Source organism: Alosa pseudoharengus, unplaced genomic scaffold (assembly GCF_046254945.1).
Source record: "Alosa pseudoharengus isolate Yale_2024_CS ecotype anadromous, Long Island Sound unplaced genomic scaffold, YU_APseudo_1.1 YU_APseudo_1.1_scf_4, whole genome shotgun sequence".
In the NCBI taxonomy this organism is placed as follows: domain Eukaryota; kingdom Metazoa; phylum Chordata; class Actinopteri; order Clupeiformes; family Clupeidae; genus Alosa; species Alosa pseudoharengus.
Genome location: NW_027468774.1, coordinates 20,944,475 through 20,969,092, shown reverse-complemented (window position 1 = coordinate 20,969,092; position 24,618 = coordinate 20,944,475). Strand labels below are relative to the sequence as shown.

At 43.8% G+C, this 24,618-nt stretch overlaps 1 protein-coding gene across 2 annotated transcripts in view; it reads left to right on the top strand.

Annotated features, from left to right (window-relative positions):
• The first annotated feature begins 5,012 nt into the window (after window positions 1–5,012).
• cep112 (centrosomal protein 112) overlaps window positions 5,013–24,618 on the top strand; it is a 110,502-nt gene continuing 90,896 nt past the window's right edge. Inside the window, exons 1-7 of one of the 2 annotated variants that reach the window (XM_076265261.1) lie at window positions 5,013–5,143; window positions 5,966–6,071; window positions 6,355–6,545; window positions 6,825–6,979; window positions 12,869–12,953; window positions 14,904–14,981; window positions 18,483–18,530. In XM_076265261.1, coding sequence (XP_076121376.1) covers window positions 5,972–6,071; window positions 6,355–6,545; window positions 6,825–6,979; window positions 12,869–12,953; window positions 14,904–14,981; window positions 18,483–18,530 — 657 coding nt within the window. In that variant the 5' untranslated portion in view covers window positions 5,013–5,143; window positions 5,966–5,971. Of the gene's footprint in view, window positions 5,144–5,965; window positions 6,072–6,354; window positions 6,546–6,824; window positions 6,980–12,868; window positions 12,954–14,903; window positions 14,982–18,482; window positions 18,531–24,618 lie in introns of those variants that run through there. The other variant, XM_076265262.1, reaches the window with a different exon arrangement.

Sequence of the window (24,618 nt, the reverse complement as noted above, 5' to 3'; positions counted from 1 at the left end):
AGGATAGGGGTCGATGAACTCTGTATGGTCCAAGGATTCAGACGCTACCTCAATTGTGAAAATCAGACAAAAGAGTCAAGGATCACGCGCATGAACGCATGTCCAGCATTGAACTGGTGGTGGCGCTAGAGTGTTCAATGTATATGCATATAAATTGCTGTGAGTGATTGGGACAGTGTCCTGACTAATGGTATCGAGTTTTGTTATGTTAACTCAAAGTGCCACAGAGATGTTAGTCCACTTCCTGTTTGGCGCTTCATCGCCATATTTGATTGGCTGTCACGGGCAAACAAAAATGAAATTGAAAAATCTGACAAGTATCGTTTGTGCGGCTCGAGCAGAAGATCATCTCCGCCAAGTTCTGTGAAAATCGGATGAAATTTGTGAACGCTGAAACTTTTCGTGGAGTTTGGACTAAATCCAATATGGCGGAGGTCCAATATGGCGGAAAGTGGTGTAATAGAAGTCATTGAACTTAGGTCGGTCCAGGGATTCCAACAGTGCCTGATTTGTGAAAATCGGATGCACCGTTCAATCTTCACATGCGTTAATGCAATCCAGTTTTGACCCATTGGTGGCGCTAGAGTGTTGGGCATAGAGTTCTGTAAATTGGTGAGAGTGATCATGGGACAGTGCTGAATCAGTGTACCAAATTTCATAACTTTAGACCCAGCGGTTCAATTATCGGCTAGATTTTGACCTGTTGGTGGCGCTAGATGGCTGGGTTCAGAGGTCCGTAAATAAGTGTGAGTGGTCAGTGGAGTGTCCCGAAACTTTCTGCCAAAAAATCTGAACTTTTTAGCCAGGCGTTCTATGGGCTGCCATAGACTCCAATGGCAGAAGTGTAATAATAATAGGAAAAGCTAGTAACTCAATGGGTGCCTTCGCAGCTTCGCTGCTTGGCCCCCAATAAACAGGCGTCTCAGTCTCACGCATGTAGGCAAAACTGTATCAGATCGGTGTAACGTTGGTAAATCTTCCATTGCACAGAATGATTTTTGTAGCACGTGCAACAAATGACAGTCGAAAGATACAATTACAGTGCTGTTATCAATTTGCTTGGTGTAACCGCATTTATAGTTTTCTACAAATGCAATCAATCAAATTGGCCTCCATCACTCAACCAACGCTAACGGTAACATTGCCTAGGTCCTTATTGATATTATAAGATTAACGTACCTGCAGTAAAAACCAAGCATGTCCGATAAACATCCTCAGATTTATTTCGGCTTCAAGAAGAAATGGGAATTACATTTCATGTGAACATCATCCTATCCTTATTAGACGTTCTCTGCGGTAAACTATAGTCCTTGTAGGAAGCGGCCATTGTATTCCAACCCACGTTTAACTTCCAACAAAATTACGTCTCACTGCAACGATGCGCCATCTAGTGGACAAACGACTACTTATCGCCAATACTGGAAATGCAGCCATGATGATGATGATGATGAATATTTATTTTGGCTTTCTTTTAATCCTACTGAATTTGTAATTATGTATCAGCCGTTCTAATACCGATAGTATGTGGGTGCCTGTGTGTGTGTGCATGTGTATATGTGTGCACCGCCATCTACAGGCCAATGAGTGTACAGTCACTAAATGTACACATAATCTATTTTTTTAAAGACCCCCCCATGGATGAAATTCTACGAAACTTGGCATACCCCCAGAAAATACCAGGTCAATCATACACATAAAATTTGGTGCAGTTCTGAACATCTTAACTGAAGATAGGGACGATTAAAGCAGAATAATATTGCATTTTCATTTTTTACCGGGGGGGTGCAAATCACAAATGAGTGATTATGGGCCAGATTGATGTGGGCCCTTGAGACCAACATACCATAAAAGATTCTTCATCCTCGGTGCCACGGTTCAGGTAGTTATTTAGGAAAAACTGCTTTTTTTGCGGTTCGGGGGGCCCAGCACGGGGGGAGTGGACCCCGGGGACGAAACGAAATTTTTCCGTAAAAGTCTAGTGGGGCTACATACCCACCAAATTTCATGTGCCCCGGTGGTTCGGTGTCCCGGGTATCGTTGACCAAAAATTCAGGAAGTAGATGACGAAAAAAAAAAAAAAAAAAAAAAAAAAAAAATTTGACAATCCCTATATGACCGCTTCGCTAGCTTCGCTAGCGGCGGTCATAATAATTCCCCCGCACAAGTGGTTTCATTTCAAAGATTCTACCGCGCTGCTATTCCACCAATCGAAATAGCCTACCAGAAATATGGGCATTCTAGAACATCTTGGAGGTCTGAACTGAGCGCTTGCTTTAACTGGCTTGAGCCTGTGCGTGAAGGGTGCTCAACTGTAGGCTACGTTTGGTCAGTGTTTTCTTTCTTTCTTTTATACCAATTTCGGGTCTGTCAGTCACAGTGAAAACCGGGGACTTTTCCGGGGACAATCCGGAGAAATCGGGGACTGTCCCCGGAAACCGGGGACGTCTGACTCACCCTCTCCGACTGGGAGTTTTTGTAGTGTTGGAGACGCAGAGCATATCCGCAAGCAGTCGGTCGGTGCGTAAAGTTTGCCTTGCGCTAAAGCAGTTCCTGCGCAACTTCATTCGTTTTCCTGGACACAAACCCACGAGGATCATTAAAGTGTAGTTTCACCAACTGGCAGGTCAGCATCACTTAGCCTAGGTACGACGGAGTATTAGGGCCACACATGAAGACAAAACATATTTTTGCCAGGGCTAAATTAAACTCAACATGTTGAGAATAAAGTTGAAATGTCATGTCGACTTTGATCTCGATGTGTCGACTTCAAAGTCGACATGCTGACATTAAACTCTAAATAATGTTTAAACATAGCCTACAGTTTAAGCTATGTAGCCTACACTAACACACAATATGTGACATGAGGCCTACTTTAAATAGGTGTTATTTCAGATAGATTGCAGATATTCAGATAGATTGCGTCTTCTCATTGCCGTCATCGTGAAGCGTATCTCGCGGTGATACCATGCACTATTATATAGCCTAGCTAGAATAATACATGTTTCCAATGATATAATGTTTTTATAGTAGGCTACAAAATGTTATTTCGCTCTGTTTTACGTGGGTAAGGCCACCGCACATCCAAATAACTGCCCTTCATGACCCACAGGCCGTCACTCTCCATAGGTTAACATGGCAAACATTTTTTTCTAAAACTGCTTTTCCATGTCTCACCTGCAATACATATAGGAGGCTATAAACACAGATATGTATATAGGCCTATACTCTTTTGATCCCGTGAGGGAATATGTGTGCATTTACTTAGAATAGCCTACATGGGGTTGCCTGGTCGGGATGACAGCTTCATTCGTCCCTCCATAGACATTTAGCAGTTTGCATCCATTACAAACAAACATGCAATGTGAAAGTCTGGGATTGGGGAGCACTTAGTATAGTGCATAAGCATGAAGTTGAACCTTTAGATGAAAAACACTATTTAATAATAGGCCTACAATAAATAAATAAACTGCTAATGACGTTTACTTTTGACCATCGCATTTATCGCCTGTATAACTCCGTGATAACAGGAAAGCATTTGGCTGAGCAACGGAGGTTAATATGTTCTATGTTTTGTCCACATGATGTAGGCCTATGTCTAATCATTGTTGCACTCGAAGAAAACTGCAATGTTTCATTCGTCCTCCCTTTCAATCGTCCCGAGCGGTCGTTCTCTCTCCAAACTAACTTTATTCTCAAAATGTTGAGTTTAATGTCGACACGTCGAGATTAAAGTCGACATGATATTTCAACTTTATTCTCGAAATGTCGAGTTTAATGTCGACATGGCGACTTTAAAGTCGACATGTCGAGTTTAATCTCGTCATGGCAAAAAATATTTTTTTCTTCATGTGTGGCCCTAATACTCCGTCGTACTTAGGCCTATTACATTTTCCAAATGTGCACCGAAATGTGTCCAATAGGCTACCCATGCCTTCCGATGATGGAGCGCAAAAGTTTAACTTGGCCCACAGCTGCAGGACCCGCGTTAAAATAGAAAATTACATTTGGGATTCTCAAAGAATTCTATGGCCCACTCAATCTGTTACAACTAGGCTAGTTTAAGAAAGCATAATTCAAAGCAGTCAATACATAACACGTGAGTGAATTATTTAATTGTTATTTTGACATTAAATAGGCTATCTTAAACATACGCATTTATACGGTCAGTTAGGCTATTCTCTGCCAAGCAAGGTCTCGGACGCAGGCGCTTAAGTATTGGTCTTTTTTTGTTATTACAGTCAGAGAATGTCTGTTACAGTTCTCTCCTCGTAAGCCTCGACTACTCCGCCTCTGAAAAATACGGTGCTCTTCCTTTCGCGGGTTTCACTCATGGTTTCGACTATCAATAGATGATGCCTTTATAAGTTCGCCGTGAACGCGCACAAATCTAGGTTATCTAACACAGGGTTGATTGAACTAACTGGTAACCGGTGCTTTGGAACCGACAGCTCGGGTTTAGTCGCCACAGGTTCAGACAACCCAGAGGTTAAGTTTTATCTCAGTGTTTGTTAAACCTCCTTTCTAGAATACCCCTCTGATAACAACCCTCTGTTTTCTTTATAGACCTCTCCAGAATATATCCCGCCTCCTAACATCCGTATCCATCCAACTTCCGGGCGTGGATTGTCTATGGGAAATAACATGGCGTTTTGAAAGATCGTACCTGTCAAACTCTGTAGGTGACAAAGTAGAAAAAGCTGCTGGGCAGATTGGCCTACACACTTCTGCCATCTAGTTTTCACTGGATTTTTTGATTTTCGGTGCCGTTTGAGTAGTATAGTCTATAGTATACTACTTAAACGGCACCGACAATCAAAAAATCCAGTGGAAACTATATGGCAGAAGTGTGTAGACCAATCTGCCCACCAGCTTTTTCAACTTCGCTACCTACAGATGTTTTACCGGTATGATATTTCGAAACGCCATGTTATTCCCCATAGACAATTCACGCCCGGAAGTTGGATGGATACGGAAGTTACGGAGGCGGGACTTATTCTGGAGAGGTCTATGTACGAGGGGAGGCTAGTTGCTATAACAACAGAAGCGCTTTCCGGAAAACGGAAATGACGCATCCTCGCTGTCTGGGAAGTGTCTGAAGTTTGAACGGTTTTGTGATTACAAACAAGAAGTTGCCCAGCTGTTGGTAAGTGAAGAAGTCCTTGTGTTCTCTCGTGGAATTGGCTAGTTGTTAGTTTTCTTAAATCATCAGTTTACATGTAAGAGCTCTAGATTTTGCTTAATTTGCTTCTAGATTGCGATTCAGAGATATGTTTACTATAACTGCCAAAGAGACTGTCAAACATGCCAAGAAGTAGAAGCTAGTAGTAGTAGCAGCAGCGGCGGGCTGGCTGGCCGGTCTGGCTAGTTAACTGCGCTAGCCAGCTAACGTCAAATCAGTGTTTAGCTGTGATTGATTTCTCCTTTTCTATTAACGATGCAATGTATTACATATATTTGTGCAGCGAATCCATTTCGAGAATGAACGGAATTAGTTAGAAAATGATCAGTAACGTTATATTCCGCTGATTTTCCAAATGCACTCATGCCTTGAGACAGACTATGTATGTTGAATTACCTTGCTATAACGTTAACGTTAGACAAGCTGTTTACCATTAACAATTCGCTAGGTAGATAACTAAGTTGTAACCCTGAAAACTTATTTAACGCCTTTATCTCTCTGCTGTTGCACAACATCACAACTGATCACAACATCATCAGTCCCATAGTACCATGATGATATTCCAGTAAAGATGCACTGGAAGTGGATGTGGATGGCCATTCCAATAAGATGCTAACGTTAATCGGACAGAAGGGATAGCAAAACAGAAGAGCCTTAGAGCTATTTACCATCGATATTTACCTTTTTTTTTTATACATTAAACAGAAGCAACACGGGTAATGAGTGTTTATCTCATTTTGTCCCATTGCAAGCATATTAATTTAGGTTTGACTTTTGTCTGTTAAGGCCACCATGAGTAAACAGGAAGAAACCTTGGAGAAGCTGGACTCGGATTTTGATCATTACCTTGTTGATATGAAGCCATATGTCCTGAAACTTTCTAATCGATCAGGTGAAGTAGCACACTTGACATCTTTAAGCGTCCAACTATGCTGTGGATTGTGTGTTGTGTTTTGTTCTGCTTTATCAATATCTCATGCAATCAGTCATCTAAATTAAGACTGACATATTCATATTTGGTGAATAATACTGTAATTACATGCATTATTACATCATTACATTTTTTTCACTCAATGGTGTTTACATGCATAGAGACTAGAACAATAAAACTTTTTTCATTAATTAATATTTTTAATTCATGAGTGATTTGCCCATCATGCCTCTTTAACTGTCAGAACGCCAGCGATGTGCACTGTGGATAAAGAAGCTGTGTGATCCTGGGGCATGTGGATCAGGACTGATGGGAAGGAAGAATCGCAACATGTACACACGACTTCTGCTGCACATGCTCAGAGGGGGTGTTCTGGAGGGACCCTTTACACAGAAACCTGACGGAGGCAACCTCAAGACATTACCCACATACTTGGTAAACAGCTCCTTTAGCACCTGTCATACATGTAGACTGTGAAGGGAAAGGATGCACTACTGCTACTGTTGTACTTTTCTTTCATGTGCAAATAGAACCATTTTTTACAGATGCAGCAATCTGCTCCAAATGTCAGCATTTTGAAATTCATCTGTGCTTCTCCAGCATTGCTGCAACTTGTTCATTTTGGTTGTGGATTAAAGGCTTTGCTGAATGTTGGCCAGAATTGAACACTGAGGTGAACTGAGTATGTCTGTCCCCCCCCTGCTTCCATTTCAGTCCATTTACTTTGATGAGCCATTGTTTGGTAGAACCCAGGAAGAAAGTCCTCCAGCCGTGCCTGACTGGGTGTCTGGAGAGTTGGGACATGCAGAAGACACATGGTCAGGCTTACTAAAGGACAGCTCACCCATAGCACATTCCGGCACCTACAGGTACTGTGTTCTCCTTCCCTTTAGTGTATGTACGTATATGACTGAACCCTTTGAATTAATTATTTTGTATGGATCACTCACCACACTCAAACTACATGGCTTTTTAGTGCTGGTTCAATGTCTTTACATCCTTAAAAAATCATAAGCCAAAATGAGTGAGGGTCCAATACAAAAAGACAGTTAAATTTTACAGACCATTTTAAGTGTCAAAACAATTCACTGTTGGTCTGACCAATTGGTAGAGCATTGCAAGATTGTTTTGATTGCATTAACTGGGGGATGACACTGATGAGCATACCCAGGCAGTGTTGAATACAGTATTCCAGCTAAGACAGTCCGAATTTATTATAACCAGAAACTAGGGGTGTAAAGCTACACATATTCGTATCGAACCATTAGGTTCGAGACAGATGTGTACCAATGCAGTCTTAAACTAGCCTGAATATTCCAGACCCAAATCCGAAAGATTAAGGGTCTGGCCACGAATAATGTAATGGCCCAACTCGAGCGGCAGCACCAAGCATGCATTTGAATTTCCAATTGCACGCAATTGGATAACACTATACGATCAATGTTTACTGACTGATTCCGGACTTTGACACAATTGGATGACACTACGACTGTCATCTGTTTAGCTCGCCTCTGGCCTGCCTATATCAGATACATAGATGTGATTGGTTCCCCACAATACAAGGGGCAAAAGTAATGTGCATCATTATTCATTGCCAGAGTGACATTGTAGTTGCATTATTGTGCAGTTGGAGTAACATTGCAATATTTTCTGAGGCAATATATTGTTCAACAAAAAATAGCTAACCTGATCAGTTATCCAGTTGCACTCACTCCCATCGCTCCCTCTGTGTGGACCCATGACTTTGCGGCCATGCACAGCTCCAACATGGTTATCAGGTTGGTGGCAATTTGTCACAATGGTGCCAAGAAAACAACCTCACTCTTAATCCAACCGAAAAGCATTCGAGAGAGTTGTGCGGACAAAAAGCTTCCCTCCTTCTAGGACTTGTACAACACACGATGCATCAGTAAAGCCCACAGAATAGTGAAAGACCCCAGTCACCCGAGCCACAGTGTGTTTCAGCTGCTGCCATCTGGCAAAAGTTATCTCAGTCTCAAGACCTTGGGCTGGTTTAAAAAAAAAATAGACTTTCACTATGGCTTAGATTAGATATATATAGATAGTCAGACTTCATACAGACATCTAAATTAAACCGTTGCACAAATCAGTTTAGCGCTTGACACTTATCTTAAGTAGGACTATGGTGCAGTGAATTCTGGGTAAAGTAAGACTCTTGAAAACATGGCTGCTGAGTGACCACTCTGGCAACCACATCTAACCAACTCTTAATTTACCCAAGCAGAACCTGCTTGTCTTTAGGTCAAACTAGATGAAGGCACCATTAGCTGTTTCCATCCAACATTTAAATTTGGGTTTGAATAAGATATCCTGACTGGAAACGCTTGAAATTCACATAAATCTTCAAATGTAAATACAAATGTAATATACTTGAGGCGGGTGGATTAATTCATTATTAATATGTGGTGTAATGTGACTGAGGTTGGCAGAAAGGACATATTAATTAGCATAAACCTGCATTGATGCAATTTTATTATGTTTATGTTACCGTTGCCCTGGCAACTTTATGTTTTGATCCCACCGCTGTTGACAACTCCTACTTTGATTAAGAGAATGTCCATTTCTAATTTGCATAATAGAGCAGATGGAAATACAGGCAAATGAGCATTTTCTTTAGCTGAATGTTCATTAGTTCATTGCAAACCCAACTATTGTCACAGGGGTTAATGAAGTGTGTAGCCTCTCACGGCGTAGGTATTTGTTGTATTGCTGTCTTAACAATGGAGTCATTCAAAGGAAATATTGAAAATATTTGGCATTGCCTCTCTTGAATTTCCTACACCCTTTACACATAAACCATGCACATAATTGTGCACAATTGTGTAGACTGTTTGTAAGCTGTATATTAGCACAGTCAAATTAATGTTTCCACAGAGCCTTAAATAGCAGTGCATTGTTTGGATGTTTTGGATCACGACTATAGCGCAGTGTTGTGTTTGGGATTTTATGATGTTCTTACTTTAGGGCACGCACGCCTCACCCAGTCCCCACATAGAGCAAAAAAAGACGCGTTGAACTGGTTTGCCTCTTGCAAGTGGTGAACTGAGTGGTGAAGTGGTGAGCTTGTTTGCTTAGGGGATTTGCAATAACATCATTGGCGTAGCATCTTTTTCTCCTTATTTTATGATCATGAAACAGAGTCTGATTAAATTAAATCACGGTGTGTAATCTCTTCCCCGACTGATCATCTCTGTGATAATCTGTCAGAAGTGTTCAACAATGCTCCAAGCACCATAATTAATTCTCACTCTAGTCACTGAGCAGAATGAAGTGAGATTTAATTTATCTATGATGAAATCACCTGTAGCTTTTTTTTTATTCAGGTCTGTGAATTCAGTTCCATCTCCTGGCCACTAGATGGTGTCTGTGGACCCTACATATTCCACACAAGTTCATGGAGTTCCCAAGTGTATCTTTCCAGGGTTATTATAGGAATTGAGTCATTATTTCATTCTATACAAGATTTTTGCATTGATTTATTCATTTGAAATGGATTTGAACTATAGCTCACAATTGCATAACAATGCATAAGAATGCAAGTGCTGATGCTAACTGTGCACAGTTGTGTTGTTGATGGCATGAAGTATATGCAATGTCATGAAAAGCCTATAATATAATAATAAATCACTACCAATGGGTGGAGAACACCCAAGAAGAAAATGTCTGAGGCAGCATTAAACTGGGTCTGTTATACATAGCAGGATACTTGCTTTGGTTTTGTCTCCTTTTGGGCTCTGCACCTTCTGTTTGAAGCCATGCAGATGTGTTGCAGTTGGTAGCTGTACCCTTGAACAGAGGGTAAGTTAGAGATGACTTGTAGTATTTTTATTGGTATGTAAGACACCTCCTTTTCTTGGTAAGTCAGAAGCCCCCCTCCCCCCCTTTATCTCTCTTTTAGTCCAGGTAAAACACCTTCCTACTGTAAATGTGTATTTTCGTGTGTGCATATGTTCAGCTTTGTATTCAGCATACTGTCCAGTAGATTAACGTCACTGTATCTAATTCACACATTTTTATATCGTACATGACACCATATGCACCAGCACAATACTTAGGCCGCCACAAATTTTAAATCACACTTTCAATTGCTTTTCCTTAACAGCGTCAAATTATGAGAGCATCTTTTAAACCTCAAATATGTTTCCTCATTTTGCTCTTGGAGACGGGCAATCCCTGTTCACTCGTAGGCTGGCCCTCCTTTTAATAACGTTCCTTTGACGGAGATAAAAGCATTCCTCGCAACCCACTCAGTTTCAGTGCTCTGGGCCAACAATCACAGAATGCTCTGGGCAGCCTCGGTGCAGCGAGTCGGACTGAGCGCGCTCACTGTGCGCCTCGGCTCGCCTGCCGTTGTGTGAAACACTGGGGAGTGTCTCTCTGTGTGCCACAGAGTGGACCACCAAGATGGTATTTGATACTCGGCAGAGCCAACTGAATGGAATTTGTGGAATTGCAAGCCTATGCTGAAAGTCCACCAGAACAATCCACTCTGTGCTTTTCTTGTGTCTATGAATATGAAGTAGTCTCAAATGTTTCTTGCAAATGATCAAACAGTGAGAAGTAATTTGAAAGAAAAGAAAAATATGTTGTAAACAGGGATTATTTCACTTACACATACAGGGTTTTGAGAGTTCTAGATATGACCACCAGATGGAGTGCTTCTCATAGTTTGCATGTGTGTGTTTTTAGGCGTTTGTGTGTTTGGTGGAGCAGACTGTTCTCTTCTGGAATGTGGTCTGTCTCTTCATCAACCCTTTATTCCTGTCCAAAAAGTGTAGACAGTGATCCAATGTTCTGATTAACATGGGTGTGTGGATATGTGTGCATGAGAGAAAGAGAGAGAGAGAGGAGAGAGAACACACGTACATGTGCTCGCTATGCTCAGGTTGAAAACAGGCTACGTGCACACTTCCAGGTACTCATTTGCCGCTGATGGACTAGCCCTAATTGTGTATGGCTGTTGAGACAGGCTTGTTGTTAGCTTTGGCTGCGGAGAGAGGCAGAGAGAACAGCTTGTGTGGATCACGCGGTTGGGCTATTGATCAAGGGTGATGTGTTTACAGTGTGTTCCTAAGTATTTAAGTAAGACAACAAAACTCCTCATCACCATTCCATTTTTCTCCATTAAAGAACATGTCAGTAGTAATATGGGCCATGTGGCAGTGGTTATGTCCCTTTTGCCTCTCAAGGGATGTATCACAAAATTGCTCCTTATTATTTATGGTATGTGCCATATAAACTGAACACTGTACTTCTCCACAAAGACGACTCTTGAGACCGCTCTCCGCTCTTCTGCTGCCCTTTGCCTGTCTGTAATTGGGTTCTGTTGTGATGAGGGACTTAACTTAATGCAGCACATACTAGTATTAATGATTTATTATGATGTTAAATAGCAAATTACTATTATTATATGTTATTATTGCAATGTTGTCTCCGTTAAGATATACACATGTGTGTATGTCCATCAACATGCTCAGTGAACATCTGAGATGTAAAATTACACTTTATCTGTGTCATTGCACTGTTCATAAAGACTAGAGGAAGGATGAAATCCAGATAATCCTTGCCTTATGGTTAAAGTCTTAAGGAGCAGCTATGGGAATTTGACTGTGCAAAGAGCTCAGGTGCAGTCATGGGAATTTGGCTCAGCGCAGTGTTTTAGGTGCAGGTGTGGGATTTGGGCTGTTAGCACTGTTAGCACTCTTCCTGAAACAAGGTAGCTCCGAACATGATCTACTGAACGTGTGCTGCAGCCAAATGACCAAGGCCTGTGCCTGTTTTGTTCAAGCAGTGGGGAGGCTTTCATTTCAAGGTTGGTGAGAGCTTTGAAGTGTCTGCAAAAGCAGCAGCCCTGTGTTTATTAGCTAGCCTGGAGTGCTCTCTACTGCCTCACTACCTCTCTGTGTGCCCTGAATATTATCACCACCACCAACAACAAAAATTATATATCTCTCCTCTTCCTCACCTTTTTCCAAGGGGTCTCCTTGATGGCTGTTCTTCCATGTTAAATTCACTCAACAACACTCTGAGACGCTGCTAATAGGTGTAAGGTAAAGGGGGGCTGTAGCTGCCTCTGTTGCTGTTGCCTGCTGCAAGGCTGGTGATGAGCGGCTGTGTTATGTGGAGCCATATTATTCTCGACACTGTCCTGAGGTGGTCTCCCCTCACTCCGCTCCTGACGTCACATCTCCCGGCGCACACGTCCCCCCCCCCCCCCTCTCTTGCCGAGGATTATTTTAATTAGGCCAAATTAGCGTTAAGCATACGTAATTAGCTCAAGAACACATTCCCTAATTAGTCGCTGAAAACAAATTAGCCATGCCTGTCGGAAAAAGAGCCGCCACGGTGATGTCAAAAGAGTATTAGTGTCAAGTTATCATCGGTGGTCGCACTGTGGCTGTCAAACGTGGGATTAACTTGTATTTCAAAGTGCTGGGAACAGGGGTGGATGGGAGACAGGAGAGGAGAGGAGGGGTGGGGGGCTGCAAAAGAAGTTGTGTCTCTTAATTAATGGGACTGAACGCAGTGTGTGAACTTGGCTTGGTGTGTGTGTGTGTGTGTGTGTGTGTGTGCATATGTGTGTGTCAGAGACCGTAACAGTTAGCTGAGAAGTGTCAAACAACATCAAAGCTCAAGTTGAGAAAGGCACAAAGGCTTAATAAGTCCACCATTGTATGGGGGCCACCTGAAAGGGGATTCCTGACATTTGTGACGGATCGGTCTTTCCCTTTCGACAGGAGGACGCTGGGATACGACAAGTCTCCTTCCAGGCCACTGGCCTCCAGCCCTCTGAAGCTCACCGGCCGAGACGACAGCAACACGGTGAGAACAGAGAGCCCGGCCCTTGGCATTGGCCATCTCCGCATCACAACTCTTTGCCATGTCAATATACGGAATACTCACAGAAAGAAACATAGCTACGTAGGACTTTTGGAGTTTGGAGTAACTTAGAAATGTCCTTGTTTTCATTATTAATGTTGTAAATGACTTTCTGATCTTTAATGCACATTATTATAGCCTACGGCTCTTCACAATGCAAGTAGAATGCTCCATTGACTTGAATGGGATTTCCGAAAGTTCTAGCGGTCATTATTTCTTGGGAAAGGACCTCTGAAAACAAGAATGACCGCTGTCAATGGCAACGGAGTTTGCGCTTGGAACTTCATTCAAAAGTGAAAGCAGACGGTTGATCAGCTGTGTTCTAAAGAATGTTTGATTCAAGTTCAGCGTGTGTTGCGAACTATTTGTTTCTCAGCAAAAGCCACGACGAAACGGTAACAAATAAGTGTAAAGAGACATATCATGGAGTTTATTTTTTCGTTTTGGCAAGTAGCCGTATAATAAGCGGGATAATGTATAGAACGCCGGTCATTATGGGGAAAATAAGTCCCGACAGGGCGAACCGGACCCCGACGCGCCAGCGCAGCACACGTTCAGTAGATCATGTTCGGAGCTACCTTGTTTCAGGAAGAGTGCTAACAGTGCTAACAGCCCAAATCCCACACCTGCATCCAATGTTCCAAAGGCACATTCTGTTTACTAATCTGATATCATTTTAAAAGGCTAACAGAGAAAACATTGGAGAACCCTTTTGAAATTATGTAGGCACATAATGTAATCTGAAAACTGCTGCCCTGATTCAAAAATAATGCAACTGATCTCAGCTGGTATTCTGTCTATAATGGAGTGGAATGAAGATTTCTAAGTGACCCCAAACTTTTGAACGGCAGTGTATGTCTGTGTATCGCCTTGTTATACTTTGTACCCAAACCCAAAGATTCTGGAGTCCTACAGTCCACTCTAAAATCTTTGGTCCTGCTCGTTAAATGTGAGCTACCTTTTATGGTACGTAAGCGTATTTATCTCATTCGCTGATTGAAGTTAGGGAGGAGTATTAATCTCCACAGTAGGGAGAGGAGGGGCAGCTCACATCCTATCCCATTCCCTGTTTCCTCTCCTTGGCCAGCGCTGTCAAGATGTTTCTGGTTATATGGTTGCTCAAGATGTTTATGGTCTGAGAGACATTTACTGTACTCGGTGTGCTTTACCAAACTGTGAAGCCAAGAGATAAACCCCATCAGAAGCGACGTAGGAAGCGCTCTTGTGATCTCGCTCCGTCTGAAGGGGCTCGGAGGGCCCCGCAACAAAAGACATCAGGGCAGGCAGAAAAACAACAGAGAGCCGAGCATGTGACACACACTGTGGAATTCACCGCATGAAAGCGGGGCAGGCGGAAATGGTGTGGAACAGCCAAACATCTGGCACACAGCACGTGGAGGCCGAGGGGCCTCGAGCTGGAGAGAGAGAGAGAGTGTGTGTGTGCGTGCGTGCGTGCGTGCGTAGGTGCGTGTGTAGGTGCGTGCGTGCGTGCCTTTGTGTCTGGGTGTGTGAGTGTGCTTATGTCTGTGGATGCATGTGCATGACATGTATGCCTCTATGTAATCTTGTGTATGTGCCAGTGAAGGGGTAAGCACCGCGTGTCCATGGCGTCAGCATGCAGCCGGCAGCTCTGCACACTTGCTGCAGATGAATACTGAGAGAGGAACCAGATGTGGAAATGCATAAAATACTCATTTACATAGAAATAAACGCCATAAATACATCTTAAAGTAGAATATCCATCTACTAAAATATTTGGCCTATAATGTCGTTTTTTTTGTCTGCAGAATTATAGAAGCATTGACAGTTTCACCAGAATGAGAGTCCTACAGTTATGACTGGTAGCTTCTGTCTGCTAGCCTCTGACCATGAGATGGTTTTTTGACCCTGCAGGTGAACGGACTGGGCAGGGCGGCTCTGTCTGCTGATGACAGCGACCTGGAGGCCCGTCTGAACAGCTGGAACCTCGGGGTAATGTTCCCTCGTCCTGTCTTATCTGCATGTGCCAATCTACTGTAGGGCAAACAGCTGGGGCTGGCGATGCCTTATCCACCTGGGCCAAATCTCTGTTGTGATGCCATGAAGAGAGGGCCGGTGCCAAATCTGATCTGTGTTCTACAAGAGTATTGCTAAACTGTGTGACTCGCTTGACAGTGCTATGGCTGGTGAACTCTTGAATTTGAGTCCCATACTGCAGATGAATGTGAGATATTACACTTACTGGGCTGAGACCATGGCTGAGACTGGAGAAAGAGTGTTGACTGCCAGACCCAAAGTGCGTGCTGTCTGTGGACTGTGGTAGTCTCACAGGACTAGAGGACTGGATCCCTGTAGTGTGAGTGAGAGAGGGTTATCAAAACACCACGGACACCATCTTTCTAAAGGCTGATCCCTAGTTGAGCCTTTACTGGAAAACCTAGAAGACCTTGTGCCATATTGTGCTCTCTTTTTCTTTTTTTTTTCTCTTTTTCTCTTTCCTCTCCTCCGTCCCTCTTTCTCTCTCTTTCTCCCTCCATCTTCTCTCCCTCTCCCTCCCCTGTACTAATCAGCCGCTCCATCAGCAGGAGGACGTGAGGCTCTGCACCTCTCCTCGCTCTGCGTCGTCTCTCTGATAAGAGTGTGCTGGGCCATCCTGGCACTGCCCCCACATCACATCTTGTTTGTGTTAGCCCTCCCCTGCCCCCTCCGTGGCGGCCCGACGCTGGGAGACGGACAGGCAGGTCGCGGTGAGAGAGCTTCTGGATGACAGTGCTCTCAGCCCCCCAGGCTCATATTTCATATGGAAGCCATTCCGCTGGGGGCACGCGTGCTCCTCTGGGTCAAAGTGCACCGCCGTGGAAACCCTTCCCCTTTTCTGCTCCTCTTTACTTTCGTGGGCTCTGGTTTCACAGGACCAGGACAAATGGAAACAATATGATGGATGTTACGTCCATTCTCTCTCTCTCTCTCTCTCTCTCTCTCTCTCTCTCTCTTGCTATTGCTCTCGATTCAATTCAATTCAATAGAGCTTTATTGACATGACAGAAATGACCTAACATCATGCATCATACAGCACTGCAACCGCCTGTGTGTGTGTGTATGGGAGAGTGCATGCAAGCATGTGTGTGGGTATGTGTGTGTGCATGACTGTGTATGTGTGTGACTACAGTATATACATTATTCTCCATCTCTCTCTCTCTCTCTCGCTCTCTCTTTCTCTTTTTCTTTCTCTTTCTTTCCCAGTCTATCAACCCCCCATTGTTTTTCTAGCCATGAACTGTATTTTTTTTGTGACATTTTTGCTTTGTCTCAGCAAAAGAGTCAATCACTGCCTGCATAGCCTAGTAACATTGGTATCTCATATCACTATGGATTCTACTGGCTATGGAGTGACCATATAACTCTGATCTTTGTGACATTGATTGTGAAACTGTTTGGCCAAAGGTGATTGGTTATGAAAATAGCAATAGGGTTGTAAGATAAAAGGCTGCACTGCACTCCCTGCTACTCTGATATAGAAGTTTCAGTAAACAGCCATACCAAGCCCTTAATGTCTTGGTCCAATCTGGCCTGAACCTCTATGCCAAAATCTCTTTGGGTCTGTGTTAACAGTGGAAATAGATATAGCTCACAGTCAAATCTGATGTGATGGGAGCCGCTTTTAAGCAGTTCACACTGACACCACTCTCCTCCAACTCTACTGATTTTTCAACTCTGCTGATTTGACACAACCACCACTGATTGGCAAAGGCTCCAGATTCTTTTCAACCGAGGCCTTCCAAACTGTATTCCAGTGAAAAGTGAGATGAGAAGTTGTCTGTTAATATTAATGTCTCTGCGTGTTGGTGCTGTGCCTCTTCGCTGAAGGATTAATCCTGCCAGTAGACTCAGATTTTAGCCCTCAGAGGCTTCTCTTGCTTGGTCTCTTAACACAGACCTTTGATATTTTCCCTATCCTTCCTGTATATATTTGTAAATCAGCCAGCACTTGTGCAAAGTCAAAGATTGAGACATGGTCTATGTAAATGAGACTCTTCACTGGTCACCATGCCAAGACACAACATAATGTCCAACTGTACATCGAAGGTCTTCAGGATGTTTTCCCTGTTTGTTTGCTATCCATTGTTTGCACTGTGATTCATATTGTGTTCTAGCATCTATATAAATTGACACCCCCCCCCCCACACACACACACAAAAACACAGACCGATACATGTGTTTTGTGGACCCCCCCCCCCCCCCACACACACACACAAAAACACAGACCGATACATGTGTTTTGTGATGCTCTTGGCGTGCTCGTTGATTCACCCATGACACGGTGAATGATATGGCTGAAGTGGAGCCTGGCAGACTGTTTCAGTCTCTTGCTTTCGCCAGGAGACCCAACTCACAGGGTGGCACAGCGGAGGAGAAAGCTGACCCTTTCCTTCTCGCCGCAAGTGGCACTATGGCCACTGTGGCTAAGGGCCTGGCTGTGTTTATGTCTGCGAATGTGCCCCCTGTGTCAGAATGCCAGTTTCAGCATGCCCGACCACCGTCCAGCACCAGACCACAACACATCCAGCACCCACATGTTGTGTGAAGTTCGCCTGCGGAGGGCTTCCATGGGCCAGGAAGCAGCTGCTGGGACTCTCCCGCAGAGTGCCCTGAAGATGGAGGTCATAGGGGACAATAGGGGGGATTCATCTCAAATCAAGGGTGGCTTTTTAACCGGGTAGCCAAGAGCATTTCAACTTAAAGAAGTGGCATTGTACCAGTTAAACGGATGGTGGAATGACCGCTTATTTTGTAGAAATACAGTAAAAATGAAGGCATTATCAGGCCTTTATTACTAATCCATGTCTTTAGTTAAACGATTTTCCACATACAGTATGTCTGTTAAGCGTGACCATAGAGTCCACCAAATTAGAAGACCGTTTACACACCTCTTCTTTCAAGTCCTTTTTTAACCCCAATGTAATCAAAGGGGAAAGACCTCTGGCCGTTTGAAGTCAGCCACTGTGTACATTTACCCTACCCAGCCGACAAACGCACTGGATTGCTTACAGATTATGGGTTTTGTTGACAAAAAGCAAACTCAGGAAAAAAGAGAGAGAGAGAAAGAGAGAGAGAGAGAGAAACAGAAAGAAAGAGAAGCAAGCAAGGGCTTGGGAGAAGTGGAGGAGGAAGAAAGAGAAGCGAGCGGAAATGGTTTGGCTGCACACACAATGCCTTGAAGTGGCCTGAGGTAGTCTTCCTCTCTGTAAACAAGTCCAGGAGTTTAGGAACAGAGTGCCCGTTTTAAGCTGCGAGCGTTTGATGTTCCCCTTACATTGTTTATGACAAACAGACTGGAGGTTGGCGGGGGAGGTGGGGTGTTGACGTTAACGGGGGTGGGAGGGATGGAGGGGTTGGGGGCTTGTGCCAAGTGAGGAGGAGGAGGAGGAGGAGGAGTGGAGGAAGCAGCTTGTTTTGCGTTGTTTTATTCATCCTCATCTTTTTTTTTAACAGATTGAAAACCCCAGGTACTTGCGTGAGAAACCCATCCCCCTGTCTCCGGTAAGTGCCAAGGTTTTCCCATATGCCCCTTATGAACTGAGGAGGATGATGAAGAGAAGAGAGGAGGTGGAGGAGAAAGTTCTCTCTCTCTCTCTCTCTCTCTCTCTCTCTCTCTCTTCCTTTATGGATTATCTTTATGTTTTTAACTCTTTGGCTAACATCCATTCAGCAATTAATCAAGTAACGATCATGAACAAACATTACACTTTATTACACTTTTATAACCAGCTTAAATAATGTAGTCTATTTTCAATCATTTAGTCACTTCCAAAGGATTCTGCACTAACTCACTGCTTTCATTACTGCCAATTCGAGATCCTTCTGAAGTGTTCTATCTTTTCCTGAGCGTTGTAAACACATAGATGAGAAAAGCGCTCTGTTCTGACGAGTTCAAAGGTCCCTATCACAGCATCGCTCTCTATTTTTCCCTCTTTTAGATATTTATTTTTGGGCTTTGGAAAAAAATCACACCAATCCCAAAGGGTACTTCTGGAGGGAAGAGAAACAGAGAGAGAGAGAGAAAGAGGGAAAGAAAAGTCATTGCAATGACAGCTTTTCCGTATGTGGGCTTAAGCTGAAAATCCCATTCATGGGATTCATGGCTCCCTTTGATGTCATCTCCCCCCCCCCCTTCGCTCCTCTTGTACTGTTAAATATAAAACTGAGTCTGACCCGCCTTTAATAACCATCGCCCTCTCGCTTCCCCTTTGGGAGCCACTTAGAGCCACTCTGAAAGAGTGCCACGGCTCTTTGACCCACAGGCTCGCTATGGTTTACTGTGCCTTATAAACTCAATATTTTTGTTATATCAAGAGTTGAGCAAGGATGTTGGTATTGCTTCAGAGAAAGTTAGCAATGTCATACAAGGTACCGTCTTGCCTCAAAACATTTAGCTGACTCAGCCAGCTTCTGCAGACTCATAGTCATGACAATAACTGTAGACTCAATAGCTTCCAGTAGAAGCAACTGGAATCCATGCATTTCCACAGAATTTTTTTTTGGAATCTGATCCCTTATCATACCTGTTCATTCGTACTCGTCGCTCGACTTATCGTGACTAAATTCAAGATGGCGGCGAACGGTAAACTTCCTGAAGGTACTGTCTGTATAAATCGTTTTGTAAATAAACTACCAGTGCTTTTTTTTCAAACTTCTCAATGTCTCGTTTTAAATGTCAGGGCCCTCGGAAGTCTACCAATGAAGTGTGGAGCTACTTTGAGCCTCGTAAATGGTGTAAAACAGTGATTTATTTGCATGGCTAGCTCGATGCCCGAGTCACCCCCATTGAAAACCTGTTGGTAGCATCGGCTAACTAGCGCCAGATTTCGAGTGCAGGGAACAAGCCGAGATGAGCTATGAGACAAAAGTTCACACTCGGTATCATGTTTCAACACACTTTAGGTCAATATCACACCAAACTTCTCCTTTAAGAGTCTCTTAATAAAGGCTGAATAGTAATAGTAATTGTATGAAGTGTGCTATGCACTCAGCCTTTTGTGCATTGGCTCTATGCTTGTGACCGACAACAGCCTGGAGGGACACCACAACCTCATCCTCACCCTCGTCTTGTCCTTGTCACCTCAGCAGAGGCGAAAGTGAGTGATGGACAAGAGGCCATTTTGAAGGGGGCTTACTCCTTTGAGCGGTTCTTCAGGCGCAGGGCTCCAGTGAGCTCTGGACAGGAGAGTGAGTGATTGCATGTAAGCCCCACATCCACATCCATTTATGCTCTAAAATCAGCCAGAGGAGTCCCACCCCACCACCCACACGCCCCCATCTCCAGCCTCTCTCTCCCCACTCCCCACTCCCAGGCCGCCGAGGAGACGGAGTGAAAAGTTGCTCTGAAGTAGCACTGCTTTCATGAGGGGAAATGGTGCGTGACTTGGCTCCTTTAACTGCTCATGAGGGTTGTGGGGGGTGGGAGGGGGCGAGGGGGGTATGGGTGTGGGGGGGAGTAGAGGACGGGCCTGGAGTCACGGTTTACTCCACTCTCTACCATTTCCTCTCGACCATCGAAAGACAGATTTATTTTGCTTCAGCGTGACTGTCGTACATTTTATTCTTTCTCTTTGCCCAGTGTCTTTGCCAAGACTATCGAGAATGCCAGCTTTCTCTCACAGTTTGTCTCTCTTTTGCTCTGGTCACTTTTTTCGACTGTTGAAGTTGTGTGTACTAAGGCCCACCATAAACTGTCATTATGTTTACTGATGGATGGGAAAGGAGGGTGTACCATGATCCTGGTTGATTCAGTTTCATATGAATCATATTTGTTTCATTGATGTGCATCAGATGTGATGATACCCCTAAAAAGCAAAAAGCAGTAATAATGTATTCACACAATAATGCATCACAAATGGAAATATTGCAGTATATCACTGTATTCTTATTTTATTTTTTCATCTCACTCCTAATTTGATATTGGTTCTGTACTTCCTGAAGCATTGCCATAAGGAGTAAAATTATATGGTAATTACCAATATCAGATTTGCAATTACAACACCTACAGTACAATAATTATTAACAAATTAATAATGATGAAACATTTTCTCAAAAATACCACCTTTATGCAAATGCCTCATGCAGTTTTCCAGACTGTTTATGCTGTCATAATGACATCATGTGGTCATACATTGTCCTAGGCCTAGGTAATGGTCTTCACACTCCCCACATGTTAGGGCTGGACGCTTTGCTTCCGGGGTGTGGAAACATTATGGGCAGAATGGTTTACGTCAGCTCAGGATTAGCTATACTGCAGAAGTAGTTGGGCATGGCACGACACCGCCCAAGCAATCTAGCATCTGGAACAGCAGTTTGAGATCTATGCAAGGGATTTTATGGCCATGCTTGTTTCCTGGTGCTAGATCTGTGTATGTGTGTGTGTGTGTGTGTGTGTGTGTGTGCGTGTGCGTGTGCGTGTGCGTGTGTGCACACCACCCAAATCTTGATTCCACCTATTTGCATTGTATTATTCTTTGCACTCAAAAGCCTGAATGCTTCAGGGATGGATTGGGGTGGATCCAGCGCCTGCTCTGTGTAGAAATAGAAGGTTCTTTTTTTGAGAGAGAGGCCCTCCACTCTCTCATGTTTCCCCCAGACGTCCATCTTCAGAGCGCTAGCTCTCGCTGGAACCCGCTCAGATGGGAGACGCTTCTCAAACAGACTCAGGGCTGAGGGGAGAACCCAGTGGAGCCCCTGAGCTGAAAGCTGACAGGTGTGCCTGGGATCGGAGCATGACCTCACTTCCTCTCGCCCCAAAGCCTTAGGGGAAATGACGGCATAATCTGTCGATGTTAACCATATGAACCATAATCCCTGGGAAGATTCATCAGCCGCAGACTCACGCACGTCGCCTCACGTTTCGGCCACATCTGAGCTACTGACTAAAGTGATAAGAATGCTGCTCGTCAATTCGCCGTGAAATGTGTTTTTCAGTTGTCATGGCCTGGGATTTCTGTAAGAGTTGTTGCGCCCCACTAATGCTTCCTAGAATGGGTGAATCACAATTGTGAACTTTTTACCCTGTGGTATTCAATCTCTTTCTTTCATTAAGCATCAGTGTAATGATAATGGGCCCCTTCAAAAGAGAGCTAAAGAGTTTATTGAGGACGTTTAAAGATTTTTAGATGGAGTAATTGTTACCTTGTCCGACTTACATTACTTTCTGGCTCAAATTTATCCATGGGTTAGAATGTGTTGACAAAACCGCAATACTGAAAGTCATTTCTTGTTGGACACTTCAAATCTCACCAGAGTCAACAGTCTTGTACTTGCTGTTTGCATCATTCATGGGTAATAAAGTAGGTTTGACGTGTGTGTGTGTGTGTGTGTTTATGTGTGTGTATCTGTATCTAAGCATTAAAGAGGACATTTTCCGTCTAGAGACGTCCTCTGGGTGCTGTTTGTGTCCGAGCGTTTGTGATCGTGGGTCTCTGTGAAGGTCCTCTGTGGGTGCTTGTGCTGGTCCCCGAGCCGCGCTGTGGACGGATGGCGTGCTGGAGCATAACGACGCCGCGCTGGGCCCCACAGACGCGGTGCTCCCTCAGGACGAATTCTTCCCCTTCAGCCTCCAGCTCGGCTTAGCGCAGCTCAGCCAGCTCTGCCTAATTGTTGGACTGCACTAAAAGCAGAACAGAGTGGCTTTTGAAGGGATTGGGCAAACACGGACTTCTGAGACCTTTTCCTCTCTAATGGGGCGTTCTCTTTGAATTGCCAGCGGGTTTTGTGTGTGTGTGTGTGTGTGTGTGTGTGTGTGTGTGTGTGTGTGTGTGTGTGAGTGTTCTTTTTTTGTAAGGCAACAAGGACTAGCAATGCTCTGTTTGGGGGTTCTGTTCTTGGGAGCCGATTCTCGTAAACATTTAGACACGACACATTAAAATACATTGAGTTATTTTAAAGCAATACACGGTCCAAAATCCCGAAAACTGAAACCCACTGAAAAATCAGGATAAATGACTCAGTCTCCAGTCAGCTTGGACTTTCATAATAGATGCACCCACATGTGCCTATTTATATGTCTTCTTATTTAAGCGAAGAGCTATAAGTATGTACAGGAAAAATTCAGAAATGATAACACTGCAAACGGCGCACAGCTGCAATACGGCATTTCTGGCAGAGCTTGCCCACCGCTAATGCAGCCTCCCCACTCTCTTGTCCGCATCACCCACTTCACCCGATCCCTCTTCCTCCGCTTCCCATCTCACAGCACCTCTCGTCCCCTCTAGAAAACGTTGATGGAGTTCTCTTGCTTTCTTATAGAAATTTCTGTGCATTATTTCAGACATTATGGCAGAAGCGAGTGTCACACCTAAGGGAGCTATAAGCATTTGAATAACTTGAGTGACAAGGAGAACGCAGTGAGTCATTATGCATGCAACTCATCCATCACAGCCACTGAACATGAAAGTTGAACGGGCCTGTAAGTAGTTGGACGTTAAATCCCGCAAGACACGTGCGCGTCTCTGAGAAAGGCACCTTGTTGTCAGACACCTGAAACACCAGTACTGTGTCACAAATCCGTTGCCCCTCAGAGTTTTTTCCCAGGAGAAAAAAAAGCTAAACAACAAAAAAACGCAAGACTTTCAGTTGAACCAGGCTTCACGACCCGACGATTGAGCTTTTCTCTTCACTTCCTTCAATGCCTTTGGAAAGGAACAACAAAAAAAGTTTCAAAATCCGAATTTTGAAAAACTTTATTCTCCCCTTGTATATTTACTTTGCCGTTGCTCCTTGAAGAGCGGCTCAGAAGGAGAGTGACACGGGTGTTTTTACATCTGCATCTGTCTGTCTGACTGACTTCACAGCTTCAGTCGAGCACAGCCCCTTCTGCTGCTCTCCTGTGGTCTCTGAGATTGCACAAGAAATAGTGGCAAAAGAAGAAAGAGCTGTGTGTGTGTGTGTGTGTGTGTGTGAGAGAGAGAGAGAGACTGTGTGTGTGTTAGAATAAGGATAGAGCTGATAAAGGCAGCCTTGCACCAGCCCCTGTCAGAGTCAGATAACTGCAAGGAAGTAGCTGTTCTTTAAAGGCTCTCAGACAGCTTGCAGGAGTTTTAAGTGTGTGGTGACGCTCCCAGCCTGATGGAGATGGTACTGTAAGGAAGGTTATTAGACAAGGGCTACATGGTGCTGTGAACATTATTTTTCTGAGAAATGGAAGCTTTTTATCTCACTGAGGCTCTGTGTAGAACACGTTACATTAAGCACCTTACGTTCCACGTTTCCTCAGCACGTGGAAGCTTTTTGTGTTTAGCACCAGTATCCGTGTTGCATGCTTTTTTTCAGCACTCGAACGCGTATTTTTACAATTTTTTTTATCTAAATACACTAGTTTGGGTGGTGAAAAAAAATGAAATCTAAACATCCAAATCTAAATATCTTACGTATTAACATAATCTTGCGTATTAACATAAAAACGCAAGCTAACACACAAAAAATGTACACACAACCACACACTTTCACAGCAGCAATAGCTCTGCTGTGGCAGGTAAAGAGCAACACCTCAATCCTTTTTCCAACACCTCAATTTTTTTTTTTAATGGAGTGCTTTTCCATGGTGATGGGTTTGTTGCTCCCACCAAACAAACAGGCTCTC